Consider the following 19082-nt stretch of genomic DNA (forward strand, 5'->3'; position numbering starts at 1 on the left):
ATATCCACTTTTAGCAGAGGCATTAAATGCATGTGATTTGTTGCACTTATATTTGCCAGTGTTGTCCACAAATGATGTCTATGTGGTCTATAGATTAATGGGCTGAGTTAACGAATAGCTAAACTACAAAGACCCTGATATACTTCAAATGAAATCGAAGAAGAACTTATATGACTTAATTTTGAGCAAAAGCAGGCAGAAAAAAAATAGTTTTGAGTTCATTTCAGCAGTTTTCTTTCTGGGGGAGATCGCTTTGGCTCCTACACACCTTTGAGCTTCCACTGGTCCGTGGCGGTTACGGAACCGGAGTGTGTGTTCTGAAACTCCACCTTTTTTTGACGTGCAACCCCCCCAGTTCATTTCTCATTCTATGGAGATCTGACAGGAAAACTACATTTCCTAATCACTAGCAACATGAATACACCGGAGAGTCAAATAGCTGAGCTGGCACAAATACACTCAACAAAATTATAAATGCAACACTTGTTTTTGCCAACATTTTTCATGAGCTGAACTCAAATATCTAAGACTTTTTCTCTGTACACAAAAGGCCTATTTCTCTCAAATATTGATCACAAATCTGTCTAAATCTGTGTTAGTGAGCACTTCTCCTTTGTCGAGATAATTCATCCACCTCACAGGTGTGGCATATCAAGATGCTGATTAGACAGCGTGATTATTGCACAGGTGTGCCTTAGGCTGGCCACAATAAAAGGCCACTCTAAAATTAGACAGATCTGTGAACAATATTTGAGAGAAATGGGCATTTTTTTAATTTTTATAAATCATGACACCACATAAAATATAAAAAGGTGTAACAATTTATCCAGTTTATTAAAATAAATGAACACTAATAAAATAAAGTAACAAACTGACTCCAATATTTTTTTCCACATCATGCTAAAGTTTTCAGACTATGAGACATTCACACTTCCCATAGAGGACTGATTATGGTTCTTATGTATTGCAAACATGATACTTGACTCTGAACTGCTGCTAAACATTATTCTTTTGTCTATAATATTCTGATCATTGGTGCCCGTCTCACACCTATATAGCCTACACTTCTTCTTTTCATCGTTGTTCTGTAAAGGGGACATGTGCGAGCAGCGCGAAACACTTTACATTAAGCTACACCCATCCACCAGCAGCAGAAAGTTCAGAAACAGTATACCATCACTCAGCCTTTTCTAACTTCTTTTTGTCCCCAAACGAAGAACAAAAATGAACTTCATTTGAAGTATACCATGGCCTTAATGCTCTCCATCAGCTGTTATATGTTATCTAGTCAAATGTTTCACAACCCTGTTCCTGGAGACACAACAGTAAGTGTGACCCATTCATTCAGAGTTATTATTTTAGTCTGGTCAGGTCACTTTTATTTGTGTAGCACTTCATACATTACTGATTGTGTCAAAGCAGCTTCACAGCGTTAAACTGGATAATAGTTTGACAATAATGTAAGACAATAAAAATAATAATAATACAAAAAAAGTGAAAGTGAAAGTGACGTGACATTCAGCCAAGTATGTGTGACCCATACACAGAATTCGTGCTCTGCATTTAACCCATCCGAAATGCACACACACAGAGCAGTGAACACACACACACACACACTGTGAGCACATGTAACGAGGTTAAAATGGTTTTATTTATTTCACAAGATTTTTCTGTTATTATACATTTAAGATTGTTCTATTATTTAAACAAGTGTTTAAATTCATTAAAAAAGGGTCTGTAAAGAGGTGATGGTTCGACCCCCCCCCCCCTCTTTACAGCAAAGTGGTTCGGTCCAGGCAGCTATATCCGCTGTATTGATCATTAAGCGGTTTTTTTCTGTCTTTCTCCCGAACTGAGTGTCACTGTGATTGAGCTGAAACTGGCATGACGGCCTGTTAATGAAAATATATTCTCTTATGCAGACCCAATCCGGCGTTCTCCTGTCTTCTTTTGCACTTAATTCACAACACAACGCAGACAGAAGCATACGGTTACACACACACCCGGAGCAGTGGGCATCATTTATGCTGCGGCGCCCGGGGAGCAGTTGGGGGTTCGATGCCTTGCTCAAGGGCACCTAAGTCATGGTATTGAAGGTGGAGAGAGAACTGTACATGCACTCCCCCCACCCACAATTCCTGCCGGCCCGGGACTCGAACTCACAACCTTTCGATTGGGAGTCCAACTCTCTAACCATTAGGCCACGACTTCCCAAAAAAGTAAGTGAGTGAGTGAGTGAGTGAGTGAGTGAGTGAGTGAGTGAGTGAGTGAGTGAGTGAGTGAGTGAGTGAGTGAGTGAGTGAGTGAGTGAGTGAGTGAGTGAGTGAGTGAGTGAGTGAGTGAGTGAGTGTGTGTGTGTGTGTGTGTGTGTGTGTGTGTGTGTGTGTGTGTGTGTGTGTGTGTGTGTGTGTGTGTGTGTGTGTACAAACCTCTGCTGGATTGTAATCTTGACTGTAGTGCCAGATTGTCCTCCTTTAATGCTCGGACTTCATTGGTCAGTTGACTGACTGCATCTTGACTGTGGACAAAGATGTTGGTTGGAGCCACTGTCAAACACACACACACACACACCAGCAATGAGCCTTTGGTTTATGTTCAAAATGGTTCTTACATCTATCTGTCAACAAGCACAGAGACTTAGTTTAAACTCTCAGCGATCAACAGTGAACACAGATTTATTGGTCGAGTGTAAACAATCATTTATTGAACTGTTGCATAAATCAAAATGACAACCGCGATCATGCTCTTCTTCTGAATATCAGTCATGTGGTGTCTGTGGTCCAATCACAGATCAATGGCATGAATCATAGTATTATATTGTGTCTCTCTCACACACACACACACACACACACACACACACCTGTCTCTCTCACTGCTGTGGCCAGACGTCCCTCTAACTGCTGTCTCAATCTCTCGTTGGTTCTGATAGAATCCTCCAGACGCTGACGCAGGGATCGGATTTCTTTCAGATGCTCCTCAATCACATCTACACCTGTCAGTATTACCACATCATAATTACCGCAACTCAACATGAATTCAAAACGAGTGCATTTTTTCTTGTTGTTTGTCAGTTTGTTTTTATTTAAACTGCTAACTTAGCTGCTGGACAGTCTCTCTCTCTCTCACTCTCTCTCTCCCTTCTCTATCTCTCTCTCACACACACACACACACACCACTGATCTATATGTTCTATATATAGATCAGTGACACTGACACACACACACACAAAAACACACGTGATTGGCTGTTACCAGACAGATAATGAGATGATCCATTAAAACCTCCGATTGGCTGAATCATATTCTCCATGTCCCACAATGCATCTGTCTGCACAGACAGGCCTCCACTGTTTCCCCGTGTATGATGGGACACAGGCGTGAAATCGATGGGACGGGGCGTGTGTGCGGTCAGCTGATAGCTGGAGAGCGAGTGAGGCGCGCTGAAAGCTGTTGGGAAGAGATGGAAGCAGAAATTCAGTTCAGAACTAAATGAGTCTCTTAACGACTGGTTTCTATCAAGTCTTCTGCTCATATCACCAGAATTTGCCAGGTCATAAATAAATAATAATAAATAGGAATAAATTAATGATGTCTAGGCCCTTTTGTCTATGTAAAGGGTGTTAAAATGTTTATTCAATAATTAATTGAAAACTGATACCTCCCTATTTTTTTTTAATGTGAACACCAATAGTTCAGAATCAGTTCACCGCCACGCCAGCGGATGACGCTTGAGCGCTCCTGTGAAGCACACTATAGAGACTAGCCTTTTCCATAGACAGTAAAAGAAATGGACACAGCGACCCCATTGGAACTCAATTGAGACAAGTGAAGCCCATTTTTAGCGACTTTTAGCACTTCCGTTTCTGACGCGCAGACTCAAACTAAGCTTGATGACATCAGCAACCTGTCTGACAGATGTAAATCTTCTAGTAGCTGTGCGTGCAAACTGCCATCGTTAATCTTGCAGAGACGGCGAGCTTGAGCGTATGCACTTTAATATGCACTTTAAACATTCTTCTGATTGTTCACATGACTATAGGAAGGTTTAGGAACGTAATTGTGAAGTGTTTTGAGTAACTTTGTCATGCTCTAATGTGTTTTATAGAAATTGAATTAACTCGAGGGTCTTAAATGCAAACAATTTATTTTTTAGTAAATGCATTCAAAAGTATTGTTATACAGCATTGTGGTGATGTTTGACTGCATTGGCAGTGCAAGGGTGCGTGTTATTTTTGTGTTTTAATTGAGTAGTTGAGTATATCTGTTGCATTAACAATTCAATCGCCATTTCGAGTGCTTTGCACACACGCTTAATGAATGACACGAGTCAATCTGGGTGAAGTGGTGTATGTAAAATGGTGTTGGATTTTAGTTTATACATTCTGTGTGTTTTAGTGACACATTTGTCATCTTTCTAGTAATGAGAGTGACATTTATGTGAATCTTTATTGATTTATTTTGTACACACTCTTCTTTCCACATAATATTTAAATTATATATTGCCCTTATGTGAAACAGGCTATGGAATACAGGTGTGTATGTATTCATATATCTTATGTATACACCAGAAGTTAATGTGCAGATGAAGTTATTTTTGTATGTAACTAAAGAAGTGTTTACAGTTACTAAAGTTTTAAGATCTCAGAAGTAAACTGACGCACCAAAGGAACGACACTCATTTTGTCTGTCTCTTTATCTATTCACAGTGTTTTCACAGATACACAGTGCTTCACTGCCTGTGTGTCCTTTGCTGCCAGCCCAGATATCCCCTAGGTCTGAGGCCGTTAACACCTACACATTTCATAAAAAAATCTCTATATTAATAACCTGTCACTTCAGATCAAAGTTTGTGATACAAAATTAAGCTGAATTAAATGTTAAAATATGTCTTCAACTCTCCTTAACAAAAACGTGGTTGTGCCTGTTCATGGGTTTGTAGGAACATAGTCAGTTACACGCAGCACAAAGTGTGTGTTAGTCAGTCTTGGACAAACACAGTCCCACACACATGCCGTGTGCTCACTTCTCATGGGCGGCCTCCTCTGTGCTGAGAAAGTCAAGATCCTGTGGTCAGGGTCAGGGCAGGTCACGGGGGCAAAGGTCATGGGGTTAGAATGAGCACTGATCAGAATCTGTGAGCTGGACAAGAGTTCAGTGAACACACCTGCAGATGGCGGAGCAGAGATGTGTGTCAATGACATACTGTCACCTATCTAGCTGTCACACTCTCCTGTGGTCCTTAGGGGGAGACACTGGACTAACGGCAGTACGACGCTAATGAGGACCATCATCATGAGCACTCAGGTTAAAAAACACATGGTGAAGTTAGGGAGCAACAGCTGCATTAACAGCCTGAAAGCTCTAGTGAAAAAGAATATCAAAATGAAAAGCTGACTATAAAAAGATGGTTCTGTTTTGTCTTGTTTCAATTGCTATAGCACTGATGCTACACAAATAAAACCTCTATAAATATTAAGTTTCTTTGTTTTATCTGTGTGTGTGTGTGTGTGTGTGAGAGAGAGAGAGAGTGAGTGAGTGAGTGTGCATATTTTGTGACATTATCAGGACACAGGTATTACAAGGAGAAGGTGACTTTTCAGGACATTAGCCCATGTCCACACTTTTTAAAACACATCTAAATCACACAGAATGGAGTGTAGTGAAAATCTGAAATAGCACAAAGTTTCCTGTGATGGTTAGGGTTAGGGTTGGTGAAGGGCCATAGAATATACAGTTTGTACAGTATAAAAACCATTACGCCCATGGGATGAACACAATTTTCACAAAAACAAACCTGTGTGAGTGTGTGTGTGTGTGTGTGTGTGTGAGTGTGTGTGTGTGTGTTTTAGATGGTATTTGTATGAAGGTGGTTTTCGCACCTCTGTCTTTGTCTTCAGGTTTCTCCTGTGTAAACTCACTGGCTGCGTCCATGTCTGAGCACAGGTCTACATCCTCATTGGTGGAGCCTCTTTCGTCGGACAAAAACGAGGCGCAATCTGATTGGTCTGTTGTCTCAGAGGAGGCGTGGCTGCTGTAGGTCGTGTCGGGACGCTGATGTAACTGGGAGTTTAGAGATTCGATGATTTGATCTTTATGTTGGAGCTCCTTACTCAACCTGTTGAAGACATTGATCACCTGTCATTAACAGAGTGAAGTGAACTTATTCACATTATATTCCAGAGGAGACACTCACCTCAGCGCCAGCAGCTCGTGACCCGTTTTATCATCTTGCTGCTCTAAACGATCACCTGACAACCAAAGAAAACATTCGGTGAAGGACTGTATGATATCTACACACAGAAGGATCTGATCACAGCCTGAGAAAGCGGAGTGACAGGAATATTTCCCATGTGTCGCTTTAAGCTTTATTTCTATTTGCAGTTATATGAGAAACACAAGTGCGTGTGACTGGTGGTGACGTCTGTCTAAGACCCTTCCTTCAGAAAACAAATGAACAAAAATATTTCAACCTTTGGCTGCAAATTTACAGACACAGACAGTAAATAAAGGAATGAATGACTCATTATTGTGGTTATCTGATAATGTAGTCAATATACTATCAATTTAATCTTTTAAAAGTCAATGACAATCTCAATGAGTACTTGATCTGATTAAATAATTCAGTCCTATACACCCCTGTCATCACAAGGTTTTTATTGCACAATTTGTAGCTTCTGCTGTTGTAAATACAGCACATATTATTATAGGTCCCATGACAGTGGCACTATATACACCTGAACAACTGCATGCAGATGCTGACATGCTTTACTGCGTGTGTGTGTGTGTGTGTGTGTGTGTCCACACACACACTCACGTCCACTGATCTTGGTGCTGACTCTCTGAGCGAGTGAGGAACTCTGGGAAAGCTGCTCCCGGAAGCTTTGGCCCATGTAGTAATCGATGTCGTTGGCACGCAGCAGCTCCTCGAAGGCTTTGGTCGTGTCACTCAGGTGCTGTGTGAGGATGTGGCAGATGCCCCGCCCCTCTCGCATCTTCTGCCGCAGGTGTGACAGCTCTCGTGCCTGGGCCTGGATCAGTGTGTTGTACTTCCTGTACAAACAGGAGGACATTTTTGGTGCTCTGCTAGATTTTTTAACATGAGTGCACAAAAATATATGTTGCGAGTCCTGCACTGTTTGTTGCTTCATCTGCTCTGATGATTTATACAGCACAGCAGCAGAAGACCAGGAAGAATGCTTGTAAACACACATCAGCACTGAACATCACCACAAAACTGTCATCTGTAGAGCTGCTTACAGCCAAAGTGGATTTAATAACGGAAGGACTTGATGCACAGCTGTTGAACTGAACTGAAGCAACACTGAACTCCGGCCAGCCGCAGAAACTGTTTAGATGAGGCTTAAAAGATTGTCATCTAATTTTTTTCTTCAAGACTTTTTTTAATTCATATTGTAAAATTAATGAAATTTAAGACTGACTACCTCTAACTGCTAGTGGCTCAAATTAGTTCTAAGGACACAGTGTTAGAGGGGTCATGACCTTTTTATTATTTTTTAATGTTCTCTGAGGTTCACTTATAATGTTCATGTAATTTTACAACAAAAAACATAATTTAGAAGTAACAGAGTATTTTCTCTCCTGTTTTTGAGCCTCTCTGCAGAACGCTCTGTTTTTATAGATTGGGCTCATCCAAGACTCAAGGAAATACCCACTACTGTGATTGGATAACAGTTTCGCTTATTGAAATAACAGATGGACACTGCTTTGATGTACTCTGCAAACAACATGGTTCGTTTGAGTTAAAAACTTGTGAATCCTCATTATATATCCAGCTGTCCAGAACAGACAATGCAATAGTGGTGAAAGCATGTTTCCTCACACGTCTGTGTTGTGATGTTACTGTTGATCCGCTCTAGTCACTCAGTGCTGCATCAGTCTTTACTCTCAGTCTCTCTGAAAAGCCTGCATCATACAGTCTTGTTTTAAAATGAATCCGTAGAAAATAAAAAGCAAACAAACAAACAGTGTTTGATCAGGATCTGGACACGCGATCTGGAGCACTTTGCTAATTTTATTGCCATGTTTACACTGGACGTGTCCGGTCTAGATATGTAAGGCATTTCAAAGACTGTTTTTCACACCTTACACTACACAGTCTCAGTGATCTTGTAATGTCATCTGTATAGTTCCATTGATGGAGTAATCCTGTGTTTGTATCGTTTCTCTCTTCCACAACTAATCATTTCTGAGCTTGGTTTCAATATAAGCTGTTTGTAGACTAACCAGAAAGTTTGGAGTTTAGAAAGATGTTACTATACTACATTGACCTGTTATATTTCAACATATTAAGGGAAATTTGATGTCTCAGTTCATGACCCCTTTAATCATAGATTGTTATTTTCCTGTTTATTCTGTGAAGCTGCTTTGACTCAATCTGTTCAGCAGAAAGCACCTCACCCAGGCCAGGTGGCACATTTCCCGTCCTCGGCACCGCTCTTCCCCTCCAGTTTGGAGCTCTTGATCTGGGTCTCCAGCAGTGCCACGCGGGTCACCAGCTCCTGCAGCTCACGGCTGCGTCTCAGCGGCCCGTCGGACTGCCAGCCCTTGTCCTCTTCCAGACCGCTGTGATCCGCACTTACCTGAAGCGCCCAGTTCACCTGATGGGTTCACAGAGTTCATCTTCACAAGACCGTCCCTGAGGCTTTTCATCAAATGAATACATGAATGAATGTGAACTAATAATCTGAGGGAGAGACCAAAGTAAGAGTGCGGAGGGATTAGAGAGACATGAAATCAGCACCGCTGTGTAGGAACTCAACAATCCACTACGGTTTGGTGTCGTTACAGATTACTGATCAAAAAATGACTGGACAATCACACACTAGTATTTTAGAGCAACATATCAAAGTAAAATATGATCAAGCTGATGTGAGTCTGTAAATGAGGTGGTTGCAATGTTAGTAACAGATGAATAATGACATCAGGAGCGCGTGACCTTGCGTGGTGTGCGCTCCAGGCTGGAAGCGTAGTCAGAGGTTGCAGAGAGCGAACGAACTCGCAGCTGCAGGCCGCAGATCACTTTGTGGCAGCGGGAGAGCTGCGTGCGCAGGTCCTGCACCAAACGCTTCAGCGAGGATGGGTCGTCTGTATGTGCACCATCGCTGTTACCAAGCCAACTGCTGCATCTGCTCCCCGAATCCAAGAGAGAGATGCACGTCTCCAACTCATCTAACTCTGAGAGATGAACATGACATGCATTTGAGCTGTGTACATGGTGAACATTCATGCGGAGCAATACATTTGTGACTGTGATGCACTGTGTCATTGACATCCCAGAATGCAGCAGAAACATAGATCTGTTGTGTACAGAAGGGTCTCATGAACATGATAATAAGCTTTTGTTCATCTAACTGTCACTAAAGCAAAGGTTGTTCTCACTTTCACATTTTTCTGTTTAACTTTTTTAAAGGTTTGCATTCTATTAGAAAAGCTTGCAAACAGAAGCACTAGTTTGGACCCACTGTGTAATCATGACTTTTATACCTTTATTTAACCAGGAGGTCCCATTGAGATTCAGAATCTCTTTTACAAGAGAGACCTGGCCAAGGTAGCAGCCAAAGCACACAAAATGCATACATAAACACCAAATTACATTTTCACGTACAAAGAAGAAGTACAAAATGTTAAAAATAAAAATATAAAAACACAATGAGACTCTCAAGAAAAACAAGAACATGTCTCCATCACAACACTCTTTACAGTAGTTTTAAATTCATTTATGGACATAAGGGTTTCTAACTTTAGCTCTTTTTGTAGATTATTCCACCCCCAAGGTGCTAAATAAGAAAAAGCAGTTTTTCCCAATTCGGTTTTAACTCGTGGCACCTTAAAAAGCAACCACTTTGAGGAGCGTAGCTGATAGGTACCAGAGCAAACAGAGAGGAGGTTACAGAGGTACAGTGGAAATTTGCCAAGTATAGCTTTATAAATAAAGATATACCAGTGCTGTTGTCTACGAATTTTAAGTGATGTCCAACCAACTAAATCATAAAGAATGCAGTGATGGGTAAGGGACTTTGTATTTGTTATAAATCGAAGTGATGCATGGTAAACTGAATCAACATGACGCAGGATGGAAAATGCAGCATGCATGTACAATATATCTCCATAATCAATTACAGGCAGAAAAGTAGCTTCCACAAGTTTCTTCTTAGCACTAAAAGTAAAGCAAGATTTATTTCTGTAATAGAAGCCGAGCTTAACTTTAAGTTTCTTAACTAAAGCAGTAATATGTTCATTGAAGGAAAGCTTATCATCTATCCATATCCCCAAGTACTTGTATGAAGACACTCTCTCAATTGAGTTCCCATCTAATGAAAAAAGGCTACAATTGTCGAGTAGCTGTGCTCTAGCTTTAGAGAAGACCATAAACTTTGTTTTCTGTGTATTTAAAACCAGTTTTAAACTCAATAATGTGTATTGCAGTGTCTGAAATGCAGTCTGAAGTTCCTGCACTGCTACTGAAATGGTGGAAGCCTGGGTGTAAACCACTGTATCATCAGCATATAAATGTAATTTGGCTTGAATATCTCTATCCAAATCATTTATAAAAATTGAAAACAAAATGGGTCCTAAGATTGATCCTTGAGGGACACCTTTAGTTATTTCAAGAAAATCAGATTTACATCCTTCAGCATAAACACATTGAGTACGATCTACCAAATAATTCTGGAACCATGCAACAGCCTTCTCACTTAAACCAACTGAACGTAGTTTGGTCAATAACAATCCATGATCAACTGAATCAAATGCCTTAGACAGATCAACAAATAATGCAGCAGAATGTTGCTTCTTATCTAAGGCCCCGATAATATCATTTATCACTAATGTAGCAGCAGTGATAGTGCTATGGCCACTTCTGAACCCTGACTGAAAATTATTTAAAATATTTTTGTCAGTAAAATACTGTTTTAACTGTACATTAACAAATGATTCCAAGATCTTTGACAAAACAGAAAGTTTTGATATTGGACGGTAATTATTCAATTCTGATGGGTCTCCACCTTTATGTAAAGGGAGAACATAGGCTGCTTTCCAGCTTTTAGGAATGGAGTTAGAAAGAAGACTCAAATTAAAAATATGCGCTATGGGCTCAGCAATAATATCAGCTGCCACTTTTAACAGAAAGGGATCCAGATTATCTGTACCTGCTGACTTTTTGTGATCAATATCTCTGAGGGCTTTTTGAACTTCTGAAACTGAAATCGGTTTAAAATTAAACAATTCCCGATTTTCATTTTCAGATGCTGACACGGCAGGACATGGGACAGATTTATTTGCGGTTTGATTAAATATGAATCCAGCCTGAATAAAGTGTTTATTAAACTGATTGAGTATGACTGCTTTGTCTTTTACTTCATCTGACCCAATAAGAATCTGTTCTGGAAGGTTTGAGGTCACACGTGCACCCGACAAAGATTTAATTGATTTCCAAAACTTTAAAGGATTGTTTAAGTTTTCTGTGGTTGACTGCAAATAAAACTCAGATTTGGACTTTCTAATCATCAAAGTACACTTGTTTCTTACAGTTCTAAATGCAGTCCAATCAGCAGAAGAGTCGGAAAATCTGGCTTGTGCCCACATTTTATTTCTTAAACATATTAGCTCTGATAGGCTGTCTGAAAACCAATGATTGTCCTTACCACTGATCCTAAACTTTTTGATTGGTACATATTTATTTACAATGGAAATAAAATTTGAATGAAAAAAATCCCATGCCATTTCAGCATCCGAAAACAAAGACACCCTGTTGAGTTCACTATGATACAGATCATGCAGAAAAGCCTGTTGTTCAAAACTTTTCAAATGTCTTTTTAGGAGTATGCGTGGTTTTACCTTTGGGATTTTTGTATTTCTTACACAAGCGACTGCACAATGGTCACTGACGTCATTGCAAAATACGGCAGTAGAGGTGTATTTATGAACTGAGTTTGTTACGATTAGATCTAGGAGAGTAGATTTTATTTCTGCTTTGGGATTTATTCTTGTCGGTTCATTAATAAGTTGCACTAAATTTAAGTCATTACATAAGTCTTTAAAACAATCAGAGTTCCCAGACAGCCAGTCCCAATTCATATCACCCATAAGAATAAATTCAGAGTCATTAATTTCATGTAATATTTCAGATATAGATTGGAAAGCATCCTTTGAAGCAGATGGAGGTCTATAGCACCCAACTACTATAATATCAGCGTCTTTTGAAATATTCACTTTCACAGTCAGAATTTCAAATTGTTTAGCTTTAGTTAATGACAGGGTTACCGAGCTTATAAACTTGGATTTCACATATATGGCAACCCCACCTCCTTTGCCAACCCGATCAGTTCTATAAACTTTAAAACCTTCAATAGAAATAAGTTCATCAGATACAGATTTTTTAAGCCAGGTTTCAGAGATAACAATGATATCAGCATTGGTTGTATTAGCCCATATCTTAATCATATCCATTTTAGGGACTAGACTTCTAACGTTTAAATGTATAAAACCAAGGCCATGTCTGCTTTTGAAATCAGAAGGAGTGGCTAAGCATTGCAAAGTATTAAGAAGACCAAGAACAGGACCAGGATTGGGCTGAACATTACCAGATAACATCAATAAAAGCATAATCAAACAACGTAGTTTTTGTTTAGCTGGGTAATATTTATCATTACCACTGACCTCTATGAACTGAGAAAAAGAGAAATCTGAGACAGTAAAATGATCATTTAACAACATTAAGTTCTGGAGATACAGGGTGTTATTAATTTGTGAACAATTTGTTTTGTTACACAGTTTGATTTTCTGGCGGTACATCTCATAATGGCTTGTAGATGAAATTGAGAAATGACCATAATTTAACTGTATCAGTATACTACTTCTCATTTTGGGCATATTAAATTCATCTAGTATAGGGCTGGACTGTAAAAGTATGAATAGTATAAACAAATGCATGATGTCAAGTTACCAGGTTTAGTTGAATACAGCCTTAACAGGGGTGAACAGTAGCTTGGAGTCAAAAAGTCAGGGCTATGGAATGGACTTACAGTGTGTGTCAGGTATGTGTGCGTGTCAGGTGTGTGTACCGGGGCTGCTGGCGTCGTCTCTCTCAGCTTCATTCTCACTGCGGCCACTCGTCTCATATCCAAGATCCTGAAGATCCACCTGCACCTGTTTACTGTCCCGCTGGACGGCGCTGTCGGCTGACAGAGTCAAAACCAGTCAGCACAAATAACAGGGGTGTGTGTGTGTTTATGAGTGAGTGTGTGAGTGTGTCTCCTCACTCAGCAGCTCTCTGTAGTCTTTCAGTTGTTCGGCCTGTGCTTGCACTGTCGCCTCTGACACCATCAGTCTCTCCTGCAGATCACGGCTCTCCTGACGACTCATGGCAAGGTCGCTACGGAGACGCTCTGCCTGCTCCCGAAGCACCGCCTCCACATGCTGCCAGAACCCAATGGCTCCGCCTCTTCCTGCTCTCGGACTGTCACTGACACCATCAACCTCTTGCTCCATTTCTACATCCTGATCATAAAATAAACACACCGAATCCTTCACAAACCAGTGTTCTTGCTTGATCGTTTTTAGAACTACTTTCTGTACTTTGCTGTATTAAAATGAACCAGGTAAGGCTTAACCAGTGCTAGTTATGTGGATGATTTATTACCTGAATTTTGAGATGGGCTGCAGATTTGTGTGACAGCAGAGCTCCGAGGTCCAGAGAATGTGGTCTGGTGCACCTCCTCTTCCACCTCCCCTCACGCAGCTCCACACTCGGGGGCCCACGCTTGCCGTGACGGGCCCGGGCATCTTCCCCTTCATCTTTATAATCTAATTCTTCCTCCTCCTCCTCTCTGAACGTACAGCAAACTCTCTGAGGCTCATGGGAGTTTGGCCGGTCTGTTTCATGCTTCTCTAACAACTTCTTAGATTCCTCCTCATCTGCTGCTAATCCAGGCTCGTTCCTACGAGAGCAACAACACAATCACACCAGAGCAGGAAGAAGCCATCAAACAGAAGTGATCTGCACCACTGCTGGTACCTGCTGTGAGAGAGTGAGGAGCGGCCCGTCTTGCCTTCGCTTCTCTGCTCTGATGCATGCTGGGACATCAGCTGCCAGTTCCCCGTTCTGCTGAACTCCTCAGCTCTCTGTCAGGAGAACATAGTGACCTCTGAGCTATGCTAATACAAACAAATGTTAAAGACCCAAAGAAATGGCTCAGTGAGGAATACTTTGTTTCCAGTGTTGACTGTATTTCCTGTTGACACAGGAAGTCAGATGGAACTTATGAAAGAGTATTTCGGAAAGCAAGGCTTTATAGCTTAAATGTGAATGTGTGTTAAAAATAAATTGTCTTTTAGTATGTATGCTAGCATTGGAGATAAACATGTTTTAAGCTACATATGTGAATTAAAAGCCACAAAACAAATATTTTGATGCTACAGTGTCTATACGTCAGTCATAATATCTGAAGGGTGGTGATGCTTTCATCTGCCTGGTAACTGAATATCTGAATCACAGATGTATGATCTAACCCTGAATGAAGGTGTTTGCTCATTACCAGACGTTTCTCTGGCTGTTTTCCTCTTACCAAACTCTGAGCCGTCAGTTTGATGTCATTGTCCTCTATGCTGTCTGTGAACTCTTCACTGCTGTCATGATCATCTTCATCTTCATCACTACTGGATTCTAGAAGGAAACATGACAGACACTAAGATTCCTCTTCATACTGTTCATCTTTCTTTCATCTGTCTGTTTCTCTCATTCTGTCTCTGACTGTCTGTATGTCTAGAGCTGAATTGACTTCCAATCGACCTTCTGATGTAATTTACTCACTCTGTCATTGCATCCAAGTATGACATCCCTTAGAGGAACACAAAACATATTTGTCTCATTTTTTTCTTTTAATACAATGAAGGTCAATGGGATTCAATATTATTTGTACCTCAACTTCTCTAAATATATTATTTTGTGTGCCAAAGAAGAAAATCAGTCATGAAGACAACATAAAGGGTAAGTCAATTACAAAATCATCTTTTTTGGGTGTACTGTCCTTTTAAAGTCACATCCTGCTCTGTTATTCTGGTCATATAACCTGAGTTTATATAAAAGTCCTGAATCTATGGCATCAAAGAAAGATGACTGTACTACTGCTAGATTATGAAACTATCACTAACCCTAACTAACCCGCCCATGTGGATGTTTAGCTGGAATCTGCTGCTTCTGTTTGCTGCAGTTTATTTCTTCTTCAGTAACACTGAAGGATTACTGGAGTCATGTGGACTTAATAAAATATTGTCTTTTAGAAATGAAATGAAATATAGTATTTCAGATGTGTATAAAGCTGATCATGTGATTAACTGTATGAATGGAATATTTGTACAGTATCATGCATATTGTTGAAGTTGCTTCATATTAATAACATTACAAAGTACAGGTGTTTGTCATATAATTAGAATACCATCAAAAAGTTTATTTCACTAATTCCAATCAAAAAGTGAAACTTGTATATTATATTCATTCATTACACAGACTGATATATTTCAAATGTTTATTTCTTTTAATTTTAAAGATGATAACTGACAACTAAGGAAAATCCCAAATTCAGTATCTCAGAAAATTAGAATATTACTTAAGACCAATAATAAGATAGAATTTTTAGAAATCTTGGCCAACTGTAAAGTATGAACATGAAAAGTATGAGCATGTACAGCACTCAATACTCGGTTGTGGCTCCTTTCCCCTGAATGACTGCAGCAATGCGGCGTGGCATGGAGTCGATCAGTCTGTGGCACTGCTCAGGTGTTATGAGAGCACAGGTCGCTCTGATAGTGGCCTTCAGCTCTTCTGCATTCTTGGGTCTGGCATATCACATCTTCCTCTTCACAATACCACAGAGATTTTCTATGGGGTTAAGGTCAGGCGAGTTTGCTGGCCAATTAAGAACAGGGATACCATGGTCCTTAAACCAGGTACTGGTAGCTTTGGCACTGTGTGCAGGTGCCAAGTCCTGTTGGAAATCTCCATAAAGTTGGTCAGCAGCAGGAAGCATTAAGTGCTCTAAAACTTCCTGGTATACGGCTGGGTTGACCTTGGACCTCAGAAAACACAGTGGACCAACACCAGCAGATGACATGGCCCCCTTAAACCGTCACTGACTGTGGAAACTTTAAAGTGACATGATGTTACATTCAGCTAAGTATGGTGACCCATACTCAGAATTCATGCTCTGCATTTAACCCATCCAAAGTGCACACACACAGCAGTGAACACACACCCGGAGCAGTGGGCAACCATTTATGCTGCAGCACCCGGGGAGCAGTTGGGGGTTCGGTGCCTTGCACAAGGGCACCTAAGTCATGGTATTGCCGGCCTGAGACTCGAACCCACAACCCTTGGGTTAGGAGTCAAACTCTCTAACCACTAGGCCACGACTCCCCTAGACTGGACGTCAAGCAACGAGGATTGTGTGCCTCTCCTCTCTTCCTACAGACTCTGGGACCCTGATTTCCAAAGGAAATGCAAAATATACTTTCATCAGAGAACATAACTCTGCACCACACAGCAGCAGTGGTGCGAGACACTTCTGACGCTGTCTGTTGTTCAAGAGTGGCTTGACACAAGGAGTGCAACAGCTGAAACCCATGTCTTGCATACGTCTGTGTGTAGTGGTTCTTGAAGCACTGACTCCAGCTGCAGTCCACTCTTTGTGAATCTCCCCCACATTTTCCTTCCCTTCGCCTCTCTATTAATGTGCTTGGACACAGAGCTCTGTGAACAGCCAGCCTCTTTTGCAATGACCTTTTGTGTCTTGCCCTCCTTGTGCAAGGTGTCAATGGTCGTCTTTTGGACAACTGTCAAGTCAGCAGTCTTCCCCATGATTGTGTATCCTACAGAACTAGACTGAGAGACCATTTAAAGGCCATTACAGGGGTTTTGTGTTAATTAGCTGATTAGAGTGTGGCACCAGGTGTCTTCAATATTACACCTTTTCACAATATTCTAATTTTCTGAGATACTGAATTTGGGATTTTCCTTAGTTGTCAGTTATAATCATCAAAATGAAAAGAAATAAACATTTGAAATATATCAGTCTGTGTGTAATGAATGAATATAATACACAAGTTTCACTTTTTGAATGGAATTAGTGAAATAAATCAACATTTTGATGATATTCTAATTATATGACGAGCAACTGTATTGTATAATAATTGGTAATGTATAAAGCACTATACAAATAAAGGTGACATGATTTGACAAAGACCCAGAGATGGTGTTATAGAGTCACTTCTGTTTGGATAATTTAAAATTCTAGTAATAATAATTGTCATTTTAATATAAACCTAGAAATCTATAGTTTTTGTTTTCTCATTTCAGCTAAACAAATATTATAAAACAAATGCCATTTAAGGTGAAAGCAGTCATCTGTATAAAAAAAAGCCCTAAACACATAGAAAAACCGCTTACTACATAAAATTAATACAACATTAAATACTTTTGCATATATAAAGGTTGTAAATAAAATAAAATAAAATATATAAACAATAGGACAAATACAATGTACTAATTACTAAATGAATAAACTAAGTTTTTCAGATAGTGTTTAGGTAGAATAAGTATATTTCAGGTATCGTAGGTTTAAATAACATGACTTAATCTAAAAATAAAATACTGTATAGTCTCCACTATATGAATTACATCTAAAGTGATTCATAATAAAAAAAAATCTATTTTTATTAACATTAATGTAACAGTCAGCAGTTTATTAGGACACTGTCCCTTTAAGAATGAATGCACAGATCTAATATACTGGTACACATCTGATTTACTGAGAACTCTTTACTTTCACTCACAACACAACAGACTGATTATGTGATACTCCACACAATATGCACTGTGACAGACTCGTGTGTGCATTTGACCGTTTAAGCGCAATAAGCTGTGAAAGAGCACTTCCCGATCCACTAAAGTGAAACATTACATTTCGTCCTCAGAGACCAAAGAAATTATGCTTGATCAAAGAGTATCTTGTGACGTATGAGCGCACAGGACCAGTTTAACAGCAGATTTCTTGAGATGTTTCATATTCTGATTTAACTGATGATTTTAAATCTGTATACTGTCATCAGAACACACAGAGTCACAGCCATGCAGACAAGATGCACGAACGCTGGCATGCAGGTGTGAATGAGTGGGTGGGTTAATTATCTTCAAACTGTTCAGTGATTAAAAAAAAAACTTTTGAATATTAGTGGAAATTAAATGACACTGAAGAATCTTTACTGTAGTAAACTTCAGCTCACATACTCACCTGTAATGTGTGCATGCCAAATGAAAATGAGTTTTAGTTTATCTTCTAATAATGAGCATCCAGTAGGAAATGCTTATCCTAATTCAAAATGAGTCTTACTGTTTAAAACAGATAATAAACACAAAAATAAAATACAAAAGATTCTGGCCAAGAAATCTGGTTCCATTTATTTCTTTTCAGTTTGAAGTACATTAATTACATATTTCCATAAACAAGAACAAACCATGCTAAACGATGCAGCAAAGTCAGCCTCATTTGGCACTAAATTATCGGCCCATACAGTTTGTCACAGAAAAAAAGGCTTGAAGTGCTTAAAGTTACAAAGCTGAGCTACTGCTCCTCTGACATGCAGATCTGCTGAAGCAGCACACAGACAGACAACAGTCTATCTCTACATTTGCTCTGAAGTGTTTGGCCTCAGAAAGAGTGGCTGTGAACTTCAAATGTAACATTAAAGGCGTTTCTGGACATCGAGAGTGTGAACTCAAATTCATGAATGAAGCAGACAACACACACACACACACACACACACACACACCACTGACAGGCAAACATTGGATAAATGGATAAAACACAATCAACCACAGTTCTGGCTTGTTATGCGTCTTGATGCTCGACTAGTGCACGAGCGCTTCAGCGATGGGTTATGGGTTCATTCAGAGTTAGAGTCCCGTGTCCCACCTCCACAGTCGACCCGGTCCACCGCCAGCGCCGTCTCACAGCTCCGTCTCAGGGTTTCCTCCAGCTGTTGGCGCAGCACCTGAAGCGTGTCCAGTTC

General features: G+C 40.0%; 1 protein-coding gene across 1 annotated transcript in view; it reads right to left on the bottom strand.

The window, feature by feature from the left end:
- The window catches only part of wu:fj49a02 (myomegalin), a 45226-nt gene that overhangs the window by 4720 nt on the left and 21424 nt on the right, over window positions 1-19082 (bottom strand). The window contains exons 16-30 of the mRNA XM_059564234.1: window positions 18986-19082; window positions 14585-14682; window positions 14035-14141; window positions 13660-13957; window positions 13280-13517; window positions 13082-13198; window positions 8956-9194; window positions 8418-8617; window positions 6814-7049; window positions 6193-6247; window positions 5879-6114; window positions 5023-5163; window positions 3237-3446; window positions 2861-2992; window positions 2430-2546 (exon numbers count right to left, since the gene is read on the bottom strand). The exon at window positions 18986-19082 is cut by the window's right edge and continues 28 nt beyond it. Coding sequence (XP_059420217.1) covers window positions 2430-2546; window positions 2861-2992; window positions 3237-3446; window positions 5023-5163; window positions 5879-6114; window positions 6193-6247; window positions 6814-7049; window positions 8418-8617; window positions 8956-9194; window positions 13082-13198; window positions 13280-13517; window positions 13660-13957; window positions 14035-14141; window positions 14585-14682; window positions 18986-19082 — 2521 coding nt within the window. The remainder of the gene's footprint in view (window positions 1-2429; window positions 2547-2860; window positions 2993-3236; window positions 3447-5022; window positions 5164-5878; window positions 6115-6192; window positions 6248-6813; window positions 7050-8417; window positions 8618-8955; window positions 9195-13081; window positions 13199-13279; window positions 13518-13659; window positions 13958-14034; window positions 14142-14584; window positions 14683-18985) is intronic.

This window comes from Carassius carassius, chromosome 12 (assembly GCF_963082965.1).
Source record: "Carassius carassius chromosome 12, fCarCar2.1, whole genome shotgun sequence".
NCBI classification, from domain to species: Eukaryota; Metazoa; Chordata; class Actinopteri; order Cypriniformes; family Cyprinidae; genus Carassius; species Carassius carassius.